We start from the raw sequence: 24699 nt of genomic DNA on the forward strand, positions 1-24699 counted from the left end.
CCATCGTTGTTTGACCTAATATTCTCAAAGAATCCAGAGCCCCCTTCCGGTATACAGTACCTTAAAGGGCGCATCATTGTACCACATACAAAACTTATATACCACATTTTCACAAGGCTTTCCATTTTATCCATTGTAGAGTCATGAGTTCAGGTGGTTCTTTTAGCTTGCAAGGAAGATACAGTCTCACCAGCCTTCTTAATAATCTGCTGACTTGAAAATAGTAGAGACAGTAGATGGAGTCAAGATGGTGGCCAGCAATGCTATAGTTTTCTCGCCTCTCGTGTCTATGAATAATATCCAGCTTCACTTCGAGAGTAAGAGACTTCCTGGTCTTCTTAGGAATGCTAGGCCACATTGCAAGGAGTTTCGGTGGTAAGTTGAGCGAGTGAAGACGAGCTGCTGCTGACGCTGTTATGGGAGTTAGTGGTGCATGTTGTCCACGAGAGGTTTGATCTTGATCTTGATTCTACAGCTGTCCCAGGATTTTTCCTGAGGCAGGCCTTAGTATTTGCGGCTGCTAGTGTATTCAAAAGCTTGTCGGCTTGCATGATACGGCGGGGCTTTCAAACTTAGAAAAAATTACATGGATAAAACTTCGTTAAAGCGAGTTTGGTATTCGTTAAATGAGCAGATGGTAGTAAAATGAAACCTTCGTTGTAGCGAAATTTTGTTGTGTGAACCTTCGTTAAACAGGGGTTGCCTGTACTTTCATAGAAAACGTTTTCAGGAGTAACTTAAGATTTCTCCCATGCTTTCTCCCCACCCCCTATTTTTCCCTGCATTCTCTTGTGGTTATGAACTTATAAGGCAAATAAAACCTGTTTTATATATATATATATATATATATATATATATATATATATATATATATATATATGTATATATATATATATATATATATATATATATATATATATATATATATATATATATATATATATATATATATATATATATACACCAGTTTGTTGCCCATTTCATGAAATGGGCAAACCCAATTCATGAAATGAACCTAACCTAACCTAACCTAACCTAACCTAATTATTCTAACCTAACCTAACCCAATTCATGAAATGTGCAATGGAGTGGCCATTTCATGAAATGGTTAGGTTAGGTTAGGTTAGGTTAGGTTCATTCATGAATTGGGTTTGCCCATTTCATGAAATGGGCAATTTCACAAACGGGTGTATATATATATATATATATATATATATATATATATATATATATATATATATATATATATATATATATATATATATATATATATATATATATATATATATATATATATATATATATATATATATATATATATATATATATATATATATATATATATATATATATATATATATATATATATATATATATATATATATATATATATATATATATATATATATATATATATATATATATATATATATATATATATATATATATATATATATATATATATATATATATATATATTTCTGCCTGCCGCCTGCCACACCATACTCCTCACTTGCAATATGTATGTCTGTCACCTTCTGCCCTTGGTGTAGGACTACCCCTGAGGCCATCGAACATTTCCTGCTTCAATGCCCACGCTTCCAGTCTCAACATACTGAGCTACGCTCCTGGCTCTCCGCCCTTGCCATCATAACACTGGACATGCCCACCCACCCTCATGGTGGCCTCAGGCTTCCACCCCTCCTGGCAACCTGCTGCCCTTTGCCTTACTTGTGCCTTCTTGAGGAAGACTGGCCAGCTACCATGCCTGTGATACCCACACAAGACTACTCCAGGGCTCATAAGGATCCAAAAGAGGCCACAAAGATCAATGGATCCTTATGAGCCCTCAGGTAGTCCTGTGTGAGTATCACAGGTGTGGTAGCTGGCCGGTTTTCCTCAAGAAGGCACAAGTAAGGTGAAGGACAGCAGGTTGTCAGGAGGGGTGGACGCCTGAGGCCACCAGGAGGGTGGGCAGGTCAAGTGTTGTGATGGCCGGGAGCATAGTGCAGTATGTTGAGAGTGGAAGCGTGGGCATTGAAGCAGGAAATGTTCCATGGCATCCGGGGTAGTCTTACACCAAGGGCAGAAGGGGTCACGAGACAGATGTAGGCAGTGCAAGTGAGCACTGAGTGTGGTGTGGCCCAGGCGGAGGCAGGTGATGGCTGATGTGCCTTGCGCTCCTTCCTGTGACTGACTGACTGTTTGAATCTTGTAACGGCGCTCATCCTCCCCTGCTGATGGACCCCCCATCCCTCACCCCCTTATTACCTGCAACCTGCGTGCCATCTGCTAGAAGCCAAGCTCCCTAATCAATTCCTCCAGCCCGCTCATTGAACCTGTATATCCTTATAGAATCCTTGCTGACTACTCTGCAGCTCTAGTAGTCAAAGTAAATATGTTTCCTTAGTCAACGTTCGCCTGTGGTTCGTGTGCTTGCATTTGAATTTTCTTTCACCCCCCATCACGGCCCCTGTTTGTGGATGCGTAAGCTTACCATTGTGCCCTGTTACTACCTATTACGGGACCTAGGAAACTAATTAGTAAGGCCGAAATCTCAGTCACTTGTTCCTTAGTGAGGGAAAATAAGTTAAATAAAAAAATTGCCGCGAACATCTGGCAAAGCTCTCAGAACTGTTCAACGTTGGACAAAAATTTATCATGAGGGAAGAAGAGACGTTTTGCCACCACCTTACAAGCCTGAAGGGCGTAAGCGCAGTGTGAGCAAGAGAACTCTGAACATTATTCGAAGACAGCTTGAGGCCAACCCTCGCATACACACCAAGAAACTTAAGGCCAAGAACCCTCTGTGCTGGGTGGGGTGAGTGAAAGGAGTGTGCGGAGATATGTGAAAGGCAACATGTTCAAGTTCAAAACCTTGCTTTACACAATGGTCACCGTAACAGTAGGCTTGCAGTTTGTGTCTCAGCACAAAGATTGGGATTTAGGTAAGTGGCGTAGGGTACTTTGGTCAGATGAGGCAAGCTTTCAGATTATACACAACCAGAGAAACCATGTGTACCGCAGACCCGGTAGTAACCGTCACGATCCATGTTACACAACACACACATTAAGAACCAGATTCTTTGATTGTGTGGGGTTGTTTTTCTTACTATGGTCTTGAAAAATTAGTGTTTTTGCCTAAGAATCTTCGTCTGAACCAAAATAACTATTTTGAGCTAATTCTAGATGAGTTAGATGAGTGTATGGAAAAGTGCAATGCTGATACCTTCATGCAAGATGGTGCACCATGACATACGGCAAAGTTAATTGTTGACTGGTTTGATTTCTGCAATGTCAGCCTTTTAAAACCTTGTGAGTGTGTGTGTGTGTGTGTGTGTATTTACCTAGTTGTATTTACCTAGTTGTAGTTTTACAGGGCCTGGGCTTTATGCTCGTGTGGCCCCGTCTCCATATCTACACTTACCCAATCCTACTTTAAAAGTATGCACACTTGTTGCAGACACTACTTCTTCATTTAAACTGTTCCACGTCTCAATACATCTTTGCGGGAAACTATATTTTTTAACATCTCTCAGACATCTTCCTTTTCTCAGCTTTTTACTATGCGATCTTGTGCTTCGAATGTCATATTCTTCTCTCAGGATCAGTTTCTCATTATCCACTTGGTCCATTCCATTGATCAATTTATAAACTTATATCAGATCTCTCTCCCTTCTTTGATCCAGGGTTGTTAGATCCATAGCCTTTAGTCTCTCCTCATATGTCATCCCTTCAAATTCTGGAACCATTCTTGTAGCCATTTTTTGTAGTCTCTCCAACTTCCTCATGTGTTTCTTTTTATAAGCGGTCCACACTACTCCTACATATTCCAATCTGGGTCTTATTATAGTACTTATCAATTTCTTCATCATTTCTTTGTCCATGTAGTGAAATGCTACTCCAATATTCCTTAGCAAATTATATGTTTCTCTAAAAATTCTATCAATATGGCTTACCGGTTGATTGTTTTCTTCCATCATCACTCCTAAGTCCTTTTCCTTTTTTACTTTCTCTAGTTCTACTCCATCTCCCATCTTATAGATTCCCATGGGTCGTCTTTCACTCTTTCCCATTTCTATGACGTAGCTTTTGTTCACATTGAATTCCATTTCCTACTTTTTGCTCCATTTCCGGATCTTATTTAGGTCTTCTTGCAGTATTTCACAATCCTCCTTTTGCTTTATAACTCTGCACAGTTTTGTATCATCTGCAAACAGATTTATGTAGCTGTTCACTCCTGTGTGTTTCACTGTAATTCACTGTTTGATCTGCTGCAGTCCCTGACGAGACAGCCAGACGTTACCCTACGGAACGAGCTCAGAGCTCATTATTTCCGATCTTGGGATAGGTCTGAGACCAGGCACACACCACACACCGGGACAACAAGGTCACAACTCCTTGATTTACATCCCGTACCTACTCACTGCTAGGTGAACAGGGGCTACACGTGAAAGGAGACACACCCAAATATCTCCATTCGGCCGGGGAATCGAACCCCGGTCATCTGGCTTGTGAAGCCAGCGCTCTAACCACTGAGCTACCGTGTGTGTGTGTGTGTGTGTGTGTGTGTGTGTGTGTGTGTGTGTGTGTGTGTGTGTGTGTATATATATATATTTACCTAGTTGTAGTTTTACAGGGCCTGGGCTTTATGCTCATGTGGCCCGGTCTCCATATCTACACTTATCCAATCTTACTTTAAAAGTATGCACACTCGTTGCAGACACTACTTCTTCATCCAAACTGTTCCACGTCTCAATACATCTCTGCGGAAACTATATTTTTAATATCTCTCAGACATCTTCCTTTCTCAGCTTTTTACTATGCGATCTTGTGCTTGGATGTCATATTCTTCTCTCAGGATCAGTTTCTCATTATCCACTTGGTCCATTCTGTTGATCAATTTATAAACTTGTATCAGGTCTCCTCTCTCCCTTCTTTGTTCCAAGGTTGGTAGATCCATAGCCTTTAGTCTCTCCTCATATGTCATCCCTTCAAATTCTGGAACCATTCTTGTAGCCATTTTTTGTAGCCTCTCCAATTTCCTTATGTGTTTCTTTTTATGAGGGGTCCACACTACTGCATATTCCAATCTGGGTCTTATTATAGTACTTATCAATTTCTTCATCATTTCTTTGTCCATGTAGTGAAATGCTACTCCAATATTCCTTAGCAAATTATATGTTTCTCTAAAAATTCTATCAATATGGCTTACTGGTTGATTGTTTTCTTCCATCGTCACTCCTAAGTCCTTTTCCTTTTTGACTTTCTCCAGTTCTACTCCATCTCCCATCTTATAGATTCCCACAGGTCGTCTTTCACTCTTTCCCATTTCCATGACATGGCTTTTGTTCACATTGAATTCCATTTCCCACTTCTTACTCTATTCCCAGATCTTATTTAGGTCTTCTTGCAGTATTTCACAATCCTCCTTTTGCTTTATAACTCTGCACAGTTTCGTATCGTCCGCAAACAGATTTATGTAGCTGTTCACTCCTTCTGGCATGATATAAATGAGGAAAAGTATTGTTGCCAGTACTGAGCCCTGTGACACTCTGCTTTCTACTGCTCTCCACTTGGACTTCATATCTTTAACTACCGTCCTTATTTCTCTCCCCCTCAAATCATTTTCTATCCATCTCAATGTGCTTCCTTTTAAGCACATTTAACTTCCACAGTAATCTCGCATGTGGCACTTTGTCAAATGCCTTTTTTAAATCCAAATAAACACAGTCAACCCATCCCTCTCTCTCTTGTACTCTATCAACTATTCTAGAATAGAAACTCAATAAATTAGTTACACAAGACTGTCTTTTTCTAAAACCAAATTGGCTATTTGATATTATTAATTTGTTGTCTTCAAGGAATTCGATCCATTGTTTCTTTATTATTCTTTCACACATCTTGCATATTACACTAGTTAGTGATACCGGTCTGTAATTTAAAGGTTCTTCCTTCCTTCCGCTCATATATATGGGAACCACCTCAGCTCTTTTCCATTCTACTGGTACTGTTCCATTTTTTATTGAGCATTTTATGATGTTGTATATAGGACTTGCTAGTTCTTCCCTACATTCTTTCAGTATTCTGCCTGAGACTTCATCTGGTCCCATTGCCTTCTCTTCATCCAGTTCCTTCATTAACTGTTTTATTTCAAGCTTGGTTACTTTAATCTCTTTCATATAGATTGTCTCTATTACCCTGTGGCCTCTCAAATTTGGATTCCTTAGTAAAGACCTCCTGGAATTTTTATTTAATAGTTCTGCCATACTTTTTGGGTCTTCCACCATCCTGTTCTCTCCTTTTAACCTTTCTATTTTTTCTTTTTGCCTAATTTTTCCATTTATGAATCTATAGAACAATTTTGGTTGCTCCTTACATTTTTCGACAATGTCTTTTTCGAAGTTCTTTTCCTCTTCCTTCCTCACCTTAACATATTCATTTCTTGCTGCTTTGAAGTTTTCCTTATTTACTGGATTCCTATTTCTCCTCCACCTTTTCCATGCTCCATCTCTTTTCTCCTTTACCTAGCACACCTTGCATTAAACCAATCTTTCTTTCCTTCTTCTTTAGGTCTATATTTTGGGACATATTCCCTGACTCCTGTTTTGTATATTTCCAAAAATAAGTTATATTTGTCTTGCATTGTCTCTGAGTTTTCCATCTCCTCCCAGTCTACGTTTTTAAAATAGTTCTTGAGATTCTCAATATCAGCCTTTCTGTAATTTAATCGGTCTCCTTTGTATGAATCGTCTCTATCTTCCTTTCCCTCTTCTATATCTATTTCTAATATTGCATGGTCACTCTTTCCCAATGGGCACTTATATCTTATATCATTCATTTGTATACCCCTTGTAAAAACTAGGTCCAATCTCGCCGGCTTGCCGTTTCCTCTGAATCTTGTGCATTCCTTTACTCTCTGGTCCATCATATTGTCTATCATTAGGTTCAAGAATCTTTCTCCCAGGCTTCTTCCCCATACCACTTTCATAATTTTCCCAGTCTACTTCTTTACAGGTGAAATCTCCTACTAATATCACTTTTTTCCTTTCTTTAACGATTCTCGTTAGACTCCTTATTGTGTCATCTATCATGTCTTTATATTCTTGATTGGTCCATGAATTTGTTTTTGGTGGCACATATGTTACAATGATTGTTATCTCTTTTTTATTAATATGCATCTTAATATACAATACTTCTGCTTTTCCTTCCCCACATTCCATTTCATTTATCACTATCTCCTTCCTTAACATAATCATGACTCCTCCTCCTCCTTTGCCCACTCTGTCTCTTCTCCATACATTATACCTATTATCCAAGTCTATTTTGATTACCTTATTTAGTTTTGTTTCAGCCAGGCATACAATATCTGGATTTTCTTTCTTTATGTAATCTCTTAATTCTAGTTTACTTGATAAAACCCCGTCTATGTTCGTATACATCATTTTTAGTCTTTTGCCTTTATCATTTTTAGTTAAACTTGTTCCACTTTTTTCTCTTCCTTCTCATTTATATACCATTTCCTTATCCTGTCTCCTGGAATTCTCAAAAAAAAAAAAAAAAAAATATATATATATATATATATATATATATATATATATATATATATATATATATATATATATATATATATATATATATATATATATATATATATATATATATATATATATATATATATATATATATATATATATATATATATATATATATATATATATATATATATATATATATATATATATATATATATATATATATATATATATATATATATATATATATATATATATATATATATATATATATATATATATATATATATATATATATATATATATATATATATATATATATATATATATATATATATATATATATATATATATATATATATATATATATATATATATATATATATATATATATATATATATATATATATATATATATATATATATATATATATATATATATATATATATATATATATATATATATATATATATATATATATATATATATATATATATATATATATATATATATATATATATATATATATATATATATATATATATATATATATATATATATATATATATATATATATATATATATATATATATATATATATATATATATATATATATATATATATATATATATATATATATATATATATATATATATATATATATATATATATATATATATATATATATATATATATATATATATATATATATATATATATATATATATATATATATATATATATATATATATATATATATATATAAATAATATGATAGTATAAAGTGGTATAAAAATGCCTCTAATCCTCTTCACCAAACAAGCAAACAAAACAATGTTAACGAGTAATTTCCAAGGAGTAAATTATCAGGTTAGGTTTAGGTTCAGGATAGCTTAGGTTTATGTTATGTTGGTAGATTATGTAAAAGCATGGTAGTGATTTTTTTTCTGACATGGTGTGAAATTTTCACTAGATTGTTTATGTTGTTATTGCAGAATGTGCTTTCTTATTGCATATGGGTGTGTTTAGATTGGTTTTGGCCATGTATTTGCCATGCTTTAGGTGATTCTGATTTACTTCACGAAAATTACCTACTTATTATCATCTCACCTCATCTGAAAACCCATCATTCCCACAGGTCCCCAAGCTTGTTTGGGGTTGAAGGTTGGTAACATTTATTTTTGACTTCATACTTTATACTGGACTGTTTGTCTCCTTAGACCTTTTTGGAAATATGAAATTTGGTCTATTTCTGTTTTCCCTCTAATTAAACCAAAACAAACTTAAAGTAACCTAACCTAACTGTGTTTCTGAAATGATATATTAATTTTGAAAAGCAAAAAAACTTCATAAACATATGCTACAGTGAGTATACTACATGCAAGAAAGAGCTGAAGGGGTAATGGTGCAGCCTGGACATCCAGCATACTGCAGAGAGGCTTGCTTAATACCTTGGAGGAAGGAATTTAAACTCAAGCATTGTTGGGTTCAGATAAGTCAGATTTGCCTTCCCTCCAAATTATTCCAACATAGTAAAGTTTTACTGTACTTTAATTTGGAGAATGGTAATTTCTTGCCAGTAGAATACTATTGATAAGTTTCTTAGATTTTTGTATTTTTAACAAGCAATGGATGATGTGTAGGAATGAATTGATAAATTTAGCTCTAACAAATTAATAAATGTAATTCTACTTTTTCAAGATGTTACAGGACAGATGGAGAGAAAAGGAGGCAAACAGATATCTCCTCGGCAGCGACGCCTGAATGATTTCTTCAAATCCACCCAAAATAGTTCAAATCCAATGAATAAGGGAAATGCTTTGCTTAATAAAGTTGGGGCTGCACGTCCCGTTGCTACTGTGTAAGAGAAATGTTTCTTCATTGATTGGTACTACACATTCTAGGATGTAATTTCTTTTTATTATTGCATATCAGCTGCTCTGGAATAATTTTTCTTCTGTCTCATCTTTAGTGAAACCCATCATAATTTCTTAGATAAATCATTTAAAAGTTTTAGTATAGGTTTAAGGTTCACAGATGTTATTGTGAATACTGAAACATTAGAAAAGTAGTTGATAATAATCTCCATGGTTTGTTTTTCTAACACATTTCCAACCAATTGCTTGCAGGTCTCCTATGGCAGGTCCATCTAAGCCAATTTATATAAGTGATGATGATGATGATGACTTTGAGGACTTGAGCAGTGTGCCACGTGTCAAGGGTAAGATTTAACGTAGTCAGTGGGATATTGTTCATAATTAATTCTGATTCAATATTCCTTTCATTATTGACAGTGCCTGCATTTCTCAGTGATTTAACATTTTGGGAGTTATGTACTTGATTTTTTTTCATATTGAGTTATATTTTATTAGGTACTCAGGATCCACATAGTAAACAGACTAAGAAAGAAACTGAAGAAGAGGAGGAAGAAGCAGTACAAGCAGTTCGTAAAACCACAAAGCGGGTCATTGAATCAGATGATGAAAATGACATTGAGGACTTGATAGATGACTCATCACCTTTAAAAAGCAAGGTGTGTTCTGGTGTGCTCTGTTACTTGTACCTTTCAGGATTCAACCACTTCTTTGCGTCAAGTCCACATGAAAAGGAAAAGAAAGAATAGGACTATTCACAGTGGTGGTAGAAGTTTACATGTAGCAAAAGAAAGTACAGTTAGAAGTAGGTTTTGATATGCTGTTCATTGCCATTAATGAATTATTTGAGTTATGCATTGTGTCATAAATGAAATACTTGTTGCTTTTCAGTTTGATGAAGAGTCAGAGAGTGGATTGGCCATTGAAGATGAAGATGATTTTTTTCAAGATGACTTTTTTGGATGTGAGGAAGAAGAGAAACCTGGATGGAAAGAGATGTTGAAGCAACAGGATTCTCAGGAGCTTACCAGCACCACAAATGCTGCATCAGATGCTGCAGTAATTGAAACACATTCCCAGGATACGTCTTCTCAAAGTTGTTTTGGCAAAGTATTTAAATTTTTTTTCTTGACTGGATATTTTTGTATACATAATGTATAAGTAGGTATTGCAGCTTTCAGAATGCATAGAGAAAAGTAGATGACCAAGACTCATTAAGGAAAGCCAGAAGTTCACTAGTAGAGCAGCCTCATTGGGAACCATACTGGGAATCAGATAGAAGGTTTTGAAGTGATAGATGTTTATAAATCTCCCGAGACTTTTAGACAGGCAGGAAATGAAAGCAATATGACAGTAATTTGAGTGATTGGATCAGTTACTTTTTTTTAGGAACAGGCTGAATGTAGGCAAATCCAGCAAGAAGGAGAGGTAAACATTGCTAGACACAGTTGAAAGACTTTTGAGTAGGCAAGGTGCAAATACAGACGCAGCTTTTGCAGAGCATTGGGACGGATCCTTTCAGGTCCATGAGCCTTCTGATGGTTTAGGCCAATGAGGGCATTCTTTTTCTGCATTCTAGAAATTAATGTGTCATATTTAACAGAAACACTGCAATATAAGTATAGCCATGTAGGTTTTAGAAGATCAAGTCTGGGTTTGGAAAAAAATTTACAATTTAGTCTCACCATTTGGGAAGTCAAACCAAATTGCAGCATCCTTTATATATGCAGCTGAGATAAGTAAATCTGTGAATGTTTTTTATCTATTGCAGACTAAAGTCAATGGAATAGAAAATGAGAAAGTCTTATCCTCAGTGTCAAATTGCAGCACTCAGGCAGAAGGAGGCATGCCTGTCTTGTCCCTCAAAAATACAGGTAATGAATTCAAAGGTAATGCAGCAAACTTTATAGATTGATATAGATTTAGTTTGTAATTTCCTTACTTCTCATGATTAAGCTTTGTAGAAAATAACTTGTGAATACCAGAAAGAGAAAGGTTGTATGGCATAAAGATTTTTTTTTTTCTATGTAAGAGGGGAAAGCTAGGCAAGGGGAAAAAAAAAAAAAAAAAAAAAGGCGCACTTAAGGCATTTTCAGTGGTGTCACCACAAAGCCAAACATGTTTGAGTTCATGCTGAATAGGACGGTGCTGAGGCACCATCACTGCTGCCAGATGATCGTATCACCGTGATCTCAGTCCTTGGGAGAAGTCATCATACATACCAGTCGCCTGAGCTAGCGCTGTTGTCAAGACATAAACACAGCAGCATGATGGAAGAGTTTGGAGATTTATTCCTGGATGGGGAGTATTATAGGCCACTAGTGCTTCATCATTTGTATAAACTGAGGGCTGAGCAACCCAATACTACTCCTCAAAAACAGCAGGTCTTCTGTCCTTCGAAGATGAACAATGATTTGATCTACGCGGGCTTGTTTTGAAGGCGTTTCATTGTAGACGTATGGCTGCAGTTTTCTGATGCCTATATGATTATATTACGTCAATACTTAGCAGATAATGCATTTTACCATCATTCATTACTTTATGATATAAGGATTTGCAGCAATATTATAATTTTATTCACTAATAATAGAAAAATAACTCTACTATTGTATCAAAGTCATGACGAGAAGCATGGAATCGGTCAACACCCACAACAAGGACGGATGGATGTGACCTGTCACTAGCTATCACCAGCTCATTAATTTATTTTATGCCATATGTTTGATTCTGGTTCTCTGCAGTATGCTGCACAATATGTAAACTTAAATCTTCATCTATAGTACCCACTTCCATGGCCTAAAACATGTCTTACTATTCAGTCTTATTTGAAATGTAACTCCTTTTTTATCTCATTCCCTGAGGTTGATGGGGTTACTCCATGCTGATTGGCAGAAAAGTGTTTGGCAAATGAGGTCAAACACTGTGGAAAGGTGTTGGCAAGCGTTTGCCAAAACTTGCCTCTGTTTGACTCCATTTGCCTCCAGCCGTGCTGCTACTGAAAATGCCTTTAGTTGCCAGTTCCTTTGCAGGTCCAAGAAAGTTAGAAAGGGATAAATGTCTTGAAACCTCCTCTTAAGTGAAGTCAAGTCATAGGAAGTTGGAAATACAGAAGCAGGCAGGGAGTTCCAGAATATACCAGAGAAAGGTATGAATGATTGAGAGTAATGGTTAACTCTTGCAAAAGAGAGTTGGACAGAATAGGGGTGAGAGGAAGAAGAAAGCCTTGTGCAGCAAAGCCACAGGAAGAGGGGAGGCATGCAATTAGCAAAATCAGAACAACAGTTAGCATGAAAATAGCAGTAGAAGATAGCAAGAGATGCAACATTCCAGCAGTGAGAAAGAGGCTGAAGACAGTCAGTCAGAGGAGGGGAGTTAAGACAAAAAGCTTTTGGTTCCACCATATCTAATTAAACTCTGTGAGTGGAACTCCCCCCAAAACATGCAAAGAGTACTCCATATATGGGCAGATAAAGCCCTTGTATAGAGTTAGCAGTTGGGGGAGTGAGAAAAACTGGCGGAGACGCCTCATAACACCTAACTCCATTGAAACTGTTTTAGCAAGAGATGAGATGTGAAGTTTCCAGTTTAGATTATGAGTAAAGGACAAACTGAGGATATTCAGTGGAGAAGAAGGGGACAGTTGATTGTCATTGAAGAAGAGGAGATAGTTGTCTGGAAGGTTGTGTTGAGTTGATAGATGGAGAAATTGTGTTTTTAAGGCATTGAACACAACCAATTTTTCTCTGCCCAATTCAGAAATCTTAGATGGATCAGAAGTTAGGTGTTTTGTGGCATCCCTTCAGGAAGTGTTAACTTCCTGAAAGGTTGATTGTCTAAAAAGAAGTGGCAAGGTGTAGGGTGGTATCATCAGTGTAGGAGTGGACAGGGCAATGAGTTTGGCCAAGATCATTAATGAATAATAGGAAGAGGTAACAGGACAGAGCCCTGAGGAACACCACTGTGAATAGATTTAGAAGAACAGTGGGTTGCTATCACAGCAATAGAATGGTCAGAGAGGAAACTTTAGTTAAAGTTGCAGAGAGAGAAGGATGAAAACTGTAGGAAAGTAGTTTTGAGATCAAACCTTTGTGCCAGACATTATCAAAAGTTTTTGATATGTCTAAGGCAATAGCAAAAAGTTTCACCAAAATCTCTAAAAGAGTTCACCAGTAGAGCGGCTTCGATGGAAGCCATACTGACGATCAGATAGAAGATTGTGAAGTGCCAGATCCTATTGAGGATAAATTCAAAGGCTTTAAACAAGCAAGAGATAAAAGCTATAGGGCAGTAGTTTGAGAGATTAGAATGGTCACCCTTTATAGGAACAGGCTGAATGTAGGCAAACTTCCAGCAAGAAGGAAAGGTAGAAATCAATAGACTGAGTTGTAAGAGTTTGCCCAGGCAAGATACTAGCACGGAGGTGCAGTTTTTGAGAACAGTAGGAGGGACCCCATCAGATTTGTAAACCTTCTCAGGGTTTTGCCCAGTGAGGGCATGGAATTTTAATTGAAGGCATGAAATAATTAGAGGTAGAAGAAGAGGGAACAACTAGCCCAGAATTATCCAAGGTAGAGCAATTAGCAAAAGTTTGAGAGAGGAGCTCACCTTTAGAGACAGATTTCATAGCAGTGGTGCCACCAGGATGAAATAAAGGAGGGAAAGATGAAGAAGTAAAATTATTGGAGATGTTTTTGGCCAGATGCCAGAAGTCTGAAGGGAATTGGATTTTGAAAGATTTTGGCATTTTCTATTGATGAAGGAGTGTTTGGCAAGTTGAAGAACAAACTTGGCATGATTCTGGGCAGAAATATAAAGTGCATGAGATTCATTATCATTTTTATTTTGTTCAGATCCTGCTTACAAAGATTAATCACTTACAGTAGAGAGAAAAACATCTTCATCAGTGCTCATTCATACAAGTAAACTTCTTGGTGTTACTTCCAAGGAAGGGAATAGAATTAAATTTCATTTCTATCCCAAAGTTTCTGAGGGGAAAAGCAAATTTCCATCTGGTATTCTGCATCCACTCAATGAGGAAGCACTAGTGCGCAAAGTCACTCCTTTGGTCACTTACACATTGTTATCTAAAGCACAGAAGCCCTCTACCAGCTTCCTTGGAACATCACTGAAATCACACAACAGGTCCCCTCTGCCTCTTCATGCATACCACAATGTCTTCCAGCTGGTGCATCAGACAGGATACCTAACCCCATACAAGGCTCTTCCACCAAAGGCCTGCAGGATGCTTGCAAGACCTCCTTTTTGAATATGCCTAACTTTGAAGCTTCTCTTGGGGCCATGAGTGAGGACCAGATTCTAAAGCATCCGATATTAAGGGTAATTGTTTTTAGATAAACGTATACAGGTTAGATTTTGTGACTCCTTTAGTATGTGAATATGCTGTGTTATGAATTATTTAGGTATAGATAGTTGGATGATGAAAAATTACTTTCAGGTTATAGAATTGGAGGAAGATGACATATCAATGATAAATTCCCTCCAGTCGTCCCTGCTCAGCATAATGGCAAAGCTGCTGATGAGTCTTCCCCTTGGAGCTCTGCAAGAGGTGCCCAATTACAACACAACACAGCACATGAAAGCTGTGGCTGCATACAAGAAAATAGTGAAGTGTTTGGAGAATTATGAAGAGTGTCAGAGAAAGAGAGAATTACAAGATCCTCAATCTTTTAGTGATAATTCACTATGCCTCAGCCCTAATGAACAGCATTATAGATCAACTCTCCATTCAAAAAAAAGTTTCAGCATCAATAAGAATACTAGTGTTCTTTCTTGTGAAAATCAAGAAATGAATGCTAGAACAGTGCCTGATTTAAACAGTACCATAGTTACAAATGATTCAATGGGAATGGCTCAGTGTAAAAAGTCCTTAGACTTCTCAGCTGATGCTAGAAGTGATAGAATCTCAGATTCTGAAGTGCATCAAGGTAGTCCCAGCAACCCTCCCAGTACTTCTAAAGTATTACAGGGAGGTTCAAGTGCAGCAGTGAATGCATCTATGTTCTCATCCATCCATACCAACACACCTAATGTGGCTAATGCACAAAAGACAGCTTTACCTCGAAAATTCTCTTTTGGAAGCCATCGGAAGTTGGCATCAGATTCAGGCAACTCAGGACCAGCAGGCAGTGACAAACTTAGTGGGCTGAGGACAACCAATGCTAGACCTTTATTTAGCCTCACAAACACTTCTGTAACACCCAATATTAGTGCTTCAGTGGGTGTTAGTGAGCTCAGAATTACCAATACCAATACCAGATCTTTATTTAGTCCAACAAACACTTCTGCAACATCAAACACTAGTGCTTTAGTGAGTGCTCCAGTTCATGCCAGCACAAGTAGTTTTGGAAAATGTAGTACCAAGTCTGTGTGGCAAGAAGACAGTGATTTGGGATCATCTACTTTGGTTGGAAAAATGTCAACAGCCACTGTTCATCCCAGATCTGAGAATTTAGGTATGTAATCTGATGCAGGTTTGATTACACAACTTGGGAGGGGTGCTGTTTTTATTTTTTAGTTGATTATGAGCATCATCATTATCGATATTGATAAAGTTGTTAATTCACTATCAGGATGTTTATTTATCTTTTATTTTTTGTGGCTTCAAACTCAGAGAAAAGGATCAAACAAACAGATAACTCCAATGAGTTTCCTCCTGATGATGTAATGGAAGACGACTTCATTGAGGTGACGCAGAATGATGCCAGTGAGGCCTACACTCAAGAAAGACTACAAGTGACAGGCAGCTGGAGGCTACAGGAAGTAAGGAAACATGACTAGATTATGTGCCTTAGAAAAATAATCATAGCCACTATCTTCATTTCTCCTTTCATATTCATGAAAGCAACTAAAAAAAAAATAACCGAAAAATTTTCTGTGCTCACAAAATATCAGTTACTTTTTGCCAACATCTAAGAAATGTTTTGTATATTAATTTTGCTGCCTTTGTTGCTATTTATGTTAAGAATGAAGCAAATCAGGAACCATTTTCATCTTCAAGAAATTTTATTAGTATGTGACAAGTCAATTAGTAATTGATATTGTAATTTTTTTTGTCCACCATTGCAGCAAACATGGCCTCAACTTAATCATATGAACCTTACTGACATGGAACAGCACATGCTGTACCCGTCTTGTTTACCTTATGTCACATAGACCATTAACACATCAGGAGAGACTATATCTTCCCAAGTTTGTAAGGAAGAACTATTTTTAATTTACAAAATTGACATTGCAAATAATTAAGCTATCATATCAACAGTTAACAATGCAAAATTTACTAATGGTAAATGTGTTCATCTTTAGAAACAAAATCCTGCTCCTAGTTATGGTGAAGAGACAAGTTTACAAAGAGTATCCACCATGCCTAGCAACACCATGATAATGGAAGATGAATTGGAAGATGAGGATTTCATTGATTTTGATGAGACAGTATCTCTGGGATCTATAGCTAGGTAGGTGTATTTCCTTTTATATATTATTATAACTTTATGCTAGGCTGGCATACCTCTTGAATAGTAGAAAGTCAACACATGACTTCACATGAATTGTATACATTCACAAGCATTCCTTATAGATCTTTTAGTGAGAGAAGATTGATCTTCCTCACTACTTTGCTCATTGTGTAGCATGAACATCTAAGTATATGTATTTTAACTTTTTTTTAATTTGTATATACAGTATATATATATATATATATATATATATATATATATATATATATATATATATATATATATATATATATATATATATATATATATATATATATATATATATATATATATATATATATATATATATATATATATATATATATATATAAACTTTAAAGCCCTTCCACACAAAGAACAAATGCAAGGCGAGCATTTGGATTTGCCTGTAAACCTCTCGCTGTTGAACAGTGTTACCAGATCAGACAGTCCAGTTAAGGCAGGCAATCAACTTGGACCAGACACCAGGCAGAGGGCAGAGTGCAATTTTTTTAATTTATTTTTTTATTTTTTTGCCTATAGTGCCTGTAGGTATACTTGAGGCGTTTTCAGTAGCACTTTGCGGAGGGCAAACGGTTCTGGACCGTTCGCTCTTACACCCGAACGCTGTTACTGAAAACGATAGTAACACTGCCAGACAAATCTCCCTTGTCGCTCGCCGGAAAAACTATTGTACTCCTTAGGCACAGGATCACGCCAAGCTGAGACATACAGCCTCATTCCACCGTAATATAAAGATATTATTATGGGAATGGGATAATTGAAGGCAAGGCTCAAATAAAACACTACACATTTAATTTCTGCTGGGAATATTTTCTGACGGCCCTGATATATGCTGCAGAGGCTGGATGCATATGTCCAAATGATTTTTGTAGCACAGATCTGCGTCTACCTTGTTCAAAAACATCTTGTCACAGATGTCACAGGAAAATCTGTTAAATGTAAAAAAAACTGTTGGTAATTCTTTATAACAAGTCTGTCCCTCCCTTCTCCTCCATCCCCCCCAAACAAGCTTGGGGGCCTGTGGGGAATCGGGGGTTTAGGTGGGGAAAATAAACGCAATATGAGCATTAAAAAAAAAAAAAAAAAAAAAAAAAAAAAAAAAAAAAACGTAAATTTTTCATAATATCTCAAGTTTTTCCAACCTAACCTAACCAAGCATAACCTAATCTAACTTATCATAACCTAACCTAATGTAACCTAACTGGACCCGCCCTGCTAGGGCATTAACCTAACTTAATGTAACTTAGCCCCCCCCTCATCCCCTCCGCTAAGGCATTAACCTAATTTAACATAACTTAACCTAATATAACCTAATTGTGGGGGCTGTGTCTCCCCTGGACCTCCCCATACTAGGGCATTAACCTATCATAACCTAAGCTAAGCTAACCTATACGGAGGGGGGCCGCAGCCCCCAGTGAACTAGGGTTAGGGTGTTAACCTAGTGCTAACAAGGAACCTAAAAAATGATAATGTTATGCCTCTCGAGTGGCAGCTCGTGGTTGGAGGGATTAGCTCTATAGATACTATGAAATCATTATATGCCGCTACCCACAAATTCCTGTTTATACCCACAAATCTGTTATAAACAATTGAAAATCATTTCGATAGGCACTCTGAGACACAGGCCACCAAGTCCTTTCAAGAAGCTGCTGTGGCTGCTCTCAGGAAATGCCCACAACCACCTGCTTCGTCTTTGTCTATTCACCCTGCTAACAGGCCTTCTACTTCAGGTTATAGACCATCTCAAAGACAGCCTGCTTCGTTTTCTAAGCTGAGCCGTCCTGTTTCATCTCTTGCGCAGCGGGGATATCACACCGCTGGCCCGAGCAAGTCGTGTTTTCGGAAATAGGAGCCTCCTCCCTTGACCTCACAAGTGGCAGCTTGTCTCTCACAGAATTGGGAGGTATGGCAAGACGAAGGGGCAGAACCTTGGATTGTGGAGTTACTCAAGAAAGGTTATCACATTCCCTTCGTCAGTCGTCCTCCACTGTCAAATTTCCCAATTCACTTTGGGAATTATTCTCCCAACTCAATAGGTCCACTTTCTGTTGCACTGATATTGTCATATGTTTGCGCTTTTTCTTTGGTTCACACACAACACTATCACTTCCTGGTCACCTGGAAGCCATGTTTAGGGGCAAATATTACAGAATAAAATGTTTATGCACCTTGGGTGGTGGTGTTTGCAATGAGCAGCAGCGTGGTACTGATCCAAATTTGACCCAGAATGCCTGGGCTCCAAAACATAGTACAGCGCCGCCACGTCCTAGCGGCGGTCCGGCAAATTACTTCGGCCAATTCAAAAATTCCGGCAAATAAAAATGGATGGATAACTTAGAAAAGGAGGGGAGAAGAGTCGGAAGGAAGAGGGAAATCGCCGGAGGACTAGTCATGATCCATGAAAATGTCTTTGTAACTTTTCTCCTGTGAATCCACTAGTGGAGGGCTGTGGCTCACTAACACTTTCACTCTTACCAGATTCCTAATTTTCACCACTAATAAGCCTCTTTGGTGCCATCGTAAGTTTCTACATGAAAAACTACCAACAGAACGCAGAAGAATGTTGTTTTTCTCAAGATTGTGGCAGGACAAGGGATGCACACCCGCATCTGGTATACCGGTATTACAGTAATACCAGTATTACCAATGATACGATATCAAACCGGCGCAGTGGCGGCTGCGAGAAGGGAGATGACAGAGCTTTCTATACGACCAAATGTGCGGCTATTTGATTACCAGATATTTTCACCACTAATAAGTCTTTGATATTAGTGTAATTTTATAAATGAAAAACTACAGATAGAATGCAGGAGAATGTTATTCTGGTGACTGCAGCAGCACAAATCACAACTGGCAGAGAGGGAAGGGGGGACACCAGGGAGCCTTTGTTTATAACCACGTGTGTGGACGTTCAACTATCAGGTATTTTTTCGAGTATTAAATCAAACTTTAGCTTTCGAGTATTGAAAAGTTCAAGTATTTAGATGTTCAAGTATTAAGTCTCCGCTGTATATATATATATATATATACACACACACACACACACACCTCCACCTAGAACCTGGTTATCATGGTGACATGTAGGTAACTTGAAACCACTCGACAGATGACAAAGTTTCAAGGCAGCACGTGGTGGAATTTGAACCTGCGCATGGACATCTACCCAGTCCCACGCTCACCACCTTAACCACTATGCTACCGCCTCCCGTTGGTCAGTGGATTACGTGAAGTACGACTGGGATGTAAGAATTGTTGCTGTGCTGTTAAGGCTAAACGTATAGCTTCATGTGCAGTGATTATTGCTTTGTGCAAGAAGAAAAAAGACAGGAGACAGAAGAAAGAATGGTGTAAAAAGTGGTTAAAAAATAGAACGTTGGGAAGTCACATGACACTTTTAGGTGAATTACAAAATGGTCATCTCAGTGACTTAGCCACTTTATGAGAATAGACCCAGATACCTTCTACAGACTTATAGTGAAAGTGCAACATCAAATTGAGAAACAGGACACCAATATGAGATTACAAAAGCAGAAGCAGAAGCTTACCTAAGGGCAATTCATGCTTTCTGCTATTTTCTGCAGTGCTGTTGCCTTTCTGTCTCTATTTCTATACTACACACTCTTAATCCACAGGCATGGATCTATTAGCTGCATGGTTGCTTCTCTCCATTTTTCCACAACCTTCTCAACAGACACTTATGTATAATTGACACAGGTACACACAGAGGGCACAGTGTTGACTTGTAACATTGTGTGTCTGGCATTGCGGTCCCCTGTCAGGCACCCCATACAGTGGTTCAACACCAGGCATGAGCACTTTGATGGTTTGCCTGTGGTTTCCTCATCTGTGATTTCATCAATACTTACGATCGCTATTCATGGCATAAAATTGGTAACGGTGTCTGCCCATTGATCATTTGTCCTTCGTGTGGAAGGGGCTTTGTACTGCAAAAGCCCCTACCCTTGCATTCATACCTATTAAGACAGTTTAATCATTCTTTCATTTGGATAATCAAGAGATAAACATAATTAAAGCCTTCATAAATAATTAAACTTTCATTTTTAAAGGGAAAAGTCATGGAAAGAAGGACCTTTTGCTGTTCCTGGAAAATTGGTGAAAGCAACAGATAAAACATTCATCTCCAAAGAAAAAAATTACACCAAAGCTATTTACAAGTCACCAAATAAAGAACAGACCCCCTCCATGATTCCACCTGGCTCTGCTCGGTTCACTGGCAATGTGAGGAATGATGGCGTGACGGGCGAGTTCAGTGGCATGAACTACCCACACTGCAAAGAGATGCTCAAGGTAACCATGACTGGCATTGAATAAAACTATGTGTGACTGACCCAATAAAAGTGAGGAAAGGAGTATTTCCTCTACTCTGTCAGAGACCGAGGGCCTAAGAGAGTGATGTGAATGAGTCTGAATGTGAAAGTTGTGTGCCTGATGGTGGCTTCAGTTTCTAGGAGAGACAGCTTTAGTATATGTTTGTATGTAGAATTATGGAAGGATGGCATTTGGTAGTTGTTTATCCATCTGTTGACTTTTATATGATGTCTGCTTTTAATATCTGCAGGGGAATGGATGTGACAAAAGGGTCTCCATCTGTTTTGGTCTTGAGTTACATTCCTTCATTGCATGTTTTACTTTTTTTTATCCTCCTTTCACTCATACTGCTCACATACTGCAGTATACTCCTATTTTGCTCTAAGTTACTTTCTTGAACTCATTATAACTACAGTACTCAGTTTATGTCACATTTTCTATTTGGTCAAACCATCTGAGGCATTTGGTAACATACTGCATACTAATTTGTCTAGTGGTTGACTTCTTTTTGTATTACTTGTCCTGAGGCATCCATTTGTTCTTTTCAAATAATAGGAATGGGAAGTTTTAAATACTCTTTTATCTCCTTTTTAGATATTCCATCAGTGCTTTGGCTTGAGGCAATTTCGGGAAAATCAAAAAGAGACAATCAACGCGGCTTTACTTGGCAAGGACTGTTTTGTACTCATGCCCACTGGTGGGGGGAAGAGTTTATGCTACCAGGTCAGTATATGTTTAAAATAAAAAAAAAAAAAAAAAAAGATAGATATATATATATATATATATATATATATATATATATATATATATATATATATATATATATATATATATATATATATATATATATATATATATATATATATATATATATATATATATATATATATATATATATATATATATATATATATAAATACGAGATGCCATGCATAGAAAGGGAATCACACACCATAACAAAAAAAACATCAGAAATTATAATTAAAGTTTGGCAACCTTGAAAGGTGTGTTACTTAGTTATTTTTGGAGCTGTCTTGTTAATTTTTTGCTAATGAAGCTTTTAACAAGTATGATTCAGTGATTTATTATTGTGTATTCTGAACAACAAATCTAATTCTCTCTCTCTCTCTCTCTCTCTCTCTCTCTCTCTCTCTCTCTCTCTCTCTCTCTCTCTCTCTCTCTCTCTCTCTCTCTCTCTCTCTCTCTCTCTCTCTCTCTCTCTCTCTCTCTCTCTGTATATAGTTGCCAGCATGTGTGACAGAAGGGGTCACCATTGTAATTTCACCACTCAAGTCCCTGATGCAAGACCAGGTGCAAAAATTGGCCTCCCTTGATGTAAGTCCCCGCAGTCTCCAGTATTGGTGATCTTCGTCACTGACATGATGTGATAATGCTTTCCATAATGTTTGAAAGGATATAAGTTATTTAATGTCACTATAATGAACAACATTTCATTATATTGAGGGAGATAACTGGTTAACATGTTGATAACTGAATATCATATTTAATGTTACTATAATGAATAAAATATCATTATATTGAGGGAGGTAACTGGTTAACATAATAACTGAATAAGATAATTTCTTAGTGACTGAGGAGCTCGATTCCCAATAACTAGTTAATTTACATCTATATTTTCCTGCCGGAGCATCATTAAGACTGTTGAATACAAGCCATACAGTGTAAGGATCATGAATCTAATCCTAATTTATTTTAATTGATTTGAAGACTAACAAGACTCATGAACAATTTATCTATATATAAACTGTTACAAAACACTGTGGATGGTCAACAAAAAGTAAACATATCGAAAAATTTATTAATTAAAGGGATGCACATGGAAATAAATCTTTTGCTTCTCCTTATATAATTAAGAGCATTATTTTGGTCTATCAACCTGATATGAAAGTCAAGGAGCTACAAATTTTTACTTTTATTTCAGATCCATGCTGGACGTCTTAGTGGGGACATCAGTCTACAGGAAGAGAACCAGACTTTCTTAGATCTTTCAAGGAAGGAAATAAGTAATGTTGTCTTTTTACTGTCAATCTATCTATCTGTACACTGTGCCGAATCCCACACTGTTGCTCCAAATAAAACAACACACACACACACACACACACACACACACACACACACACACACACACACACACACACACACACACACACACACACACACACACACACACACACACACCTAATGAACCTAATGATAGATAATTTGATGGTACAAAGAGTAAAGGAAAACACAAGATTCAGAGGAAACGATGAGCCGGCAAGATTAGATCTAGTTTTTACAAGGGATATACCAATTAACGATGATATAAGATACAAGTGCCCATTGGGAAAGAGTGACCATGTAATATTAGAGATGGATATAGAAGAAGGAAAGGAAGATAGAGATGAATCATACAAAGGAGACCGATTAAATTACAGAAAGGCTGATATTGAGAATCTCAAGAACTATTTTAAAAACGTAAACTGGGAGGAGATGGAAAACTCATTAACGGTTCAAGAGAAATATAACTTATTTTTGGAAATATACAAAACTGGGGTCAGGGAATATGTTCCGAAATATAGACCTAAAGAAGAAGGAAAGAAAGATTGGTTTAATGCAAGATGTGCTAGGGCAAAGGAGAAACGAGATGGAGCATGGAAAAGGTGGAGAAGAAACAGAAATCCAGAAAATAAGGAAAACTTCAAAGCAGCAAGAAATGAATATGCTAAGGTGAGAAAGGAAGAAGAAAAGAACTATGAAAAGGACATTGTCGAAAAATGTAAGGAACAACCAAAATTGTTCTACAGATTCATAAATGGAAAAATAAGACAAAAAGAAACAATAGAAAGGTTAAAAGGAGAAACGGAATGGTGGAAGACCCAAAAAGTATGGCAGAACTGTTAAATAGTAAATTTCATGAGGTCTTTACTAAGGAATCCAAATTTGAAAGACCACAGGGTAATAGAGAGACTGTCTATATGAAAGAGATTAAAGTAACCAAGCTTGAAATAAAAAGTTGATGACGGAATTGGATGAGGAAAAGGCAATGGGACCGGATGAAGTCTCAGGCAGAATACTGAAAGAATGTAGGGAAGAACTAGCAAGTCCAATATACAACATCATAAAATGCTCAATAGAAAATGGAACAGTGCCAGTGGAGTGGAAAAGAGCTGAGGTGGTTCCCATATATAAGAGCGGAAGGAAGGAAGAACCTTTAAATTACAGACCGGTATCACTAACTAGTGTAATATGCAAGATGTGTGAAAAAGTAATAAAGAAGCAATGGATCGGGTTTCTTGAAGACAACAAAATATTATCAAATAGCCAATTTGGTTTTAGAAAAGGTCGGTCATGTGTGACAAATTTATTGAGTTTCTACTCTAGAATAGTTGATAAAGTACAAGAGAGAGAGGATGGGTTGACTGTATTTATTTAGATCTAAAAA

At 36.9% G+C, this 24699-nt stretch overlaps 1 protein-coding gene across 3 annotated transcripts in view; it reads left to right on the top strand.

The window, feature by feature from the left end:
* Nucleotides 1–24699, top strand: part of LOC123505562 (Bloom syndrome protein homolog) — a 99535-nt gene that overhangs the window by 20185 nt on the left and 54651 nt on the right. The window contains exons 3-15 of one of the 3 annotated variants that reach the window (XM_045257028.1): nt 9239–9398; nt 9667–9758; nt 9910–10070; nt 10303–10521; nt 11183–11285; nt 14594–14748; nt 14867–15884; nt 16043–16191; nt 16735–16883; nt 20993–21233; nt 21849–21977; nt 22497–22589; nt 23197–23278. In XM_045257028.1, the coding sequence (XP_045112963.1) occupies nt 9253–9398; nt 9667–9758; nt 9910–10070; nt 10303–10521; nt 11183–11285; nt 14594–14748; nt 14867–15884; nt 16043–16191; nt 16735–16883; nt 20993–21233; nt 21849–21977; nt 22497–22589; nt 23197–23278 (2737 nt within the window). In that variant the 5' untranslated portion in view covers nt 9239–9252. The other 2 variants (XM_045257029.1, XM_045257030.1) reach the window with 2 other exon arrangements.

Source organism: Portunus trituberculatus, chromosome 18 (assembly GCF_017591435.1).
Source record: "Portunus trituberculatus isolate SZX2019 chromosome 18, ASM1759143v1, whole genome shotgun sequence".
Classification (NCBI taxonomy): domain Eukaryota; kingdom Metazoa; phylum Arthropoda; class Malacostraca; order Decapoda; family Portunidae; genus Portunus; species Portunus trituberculatus.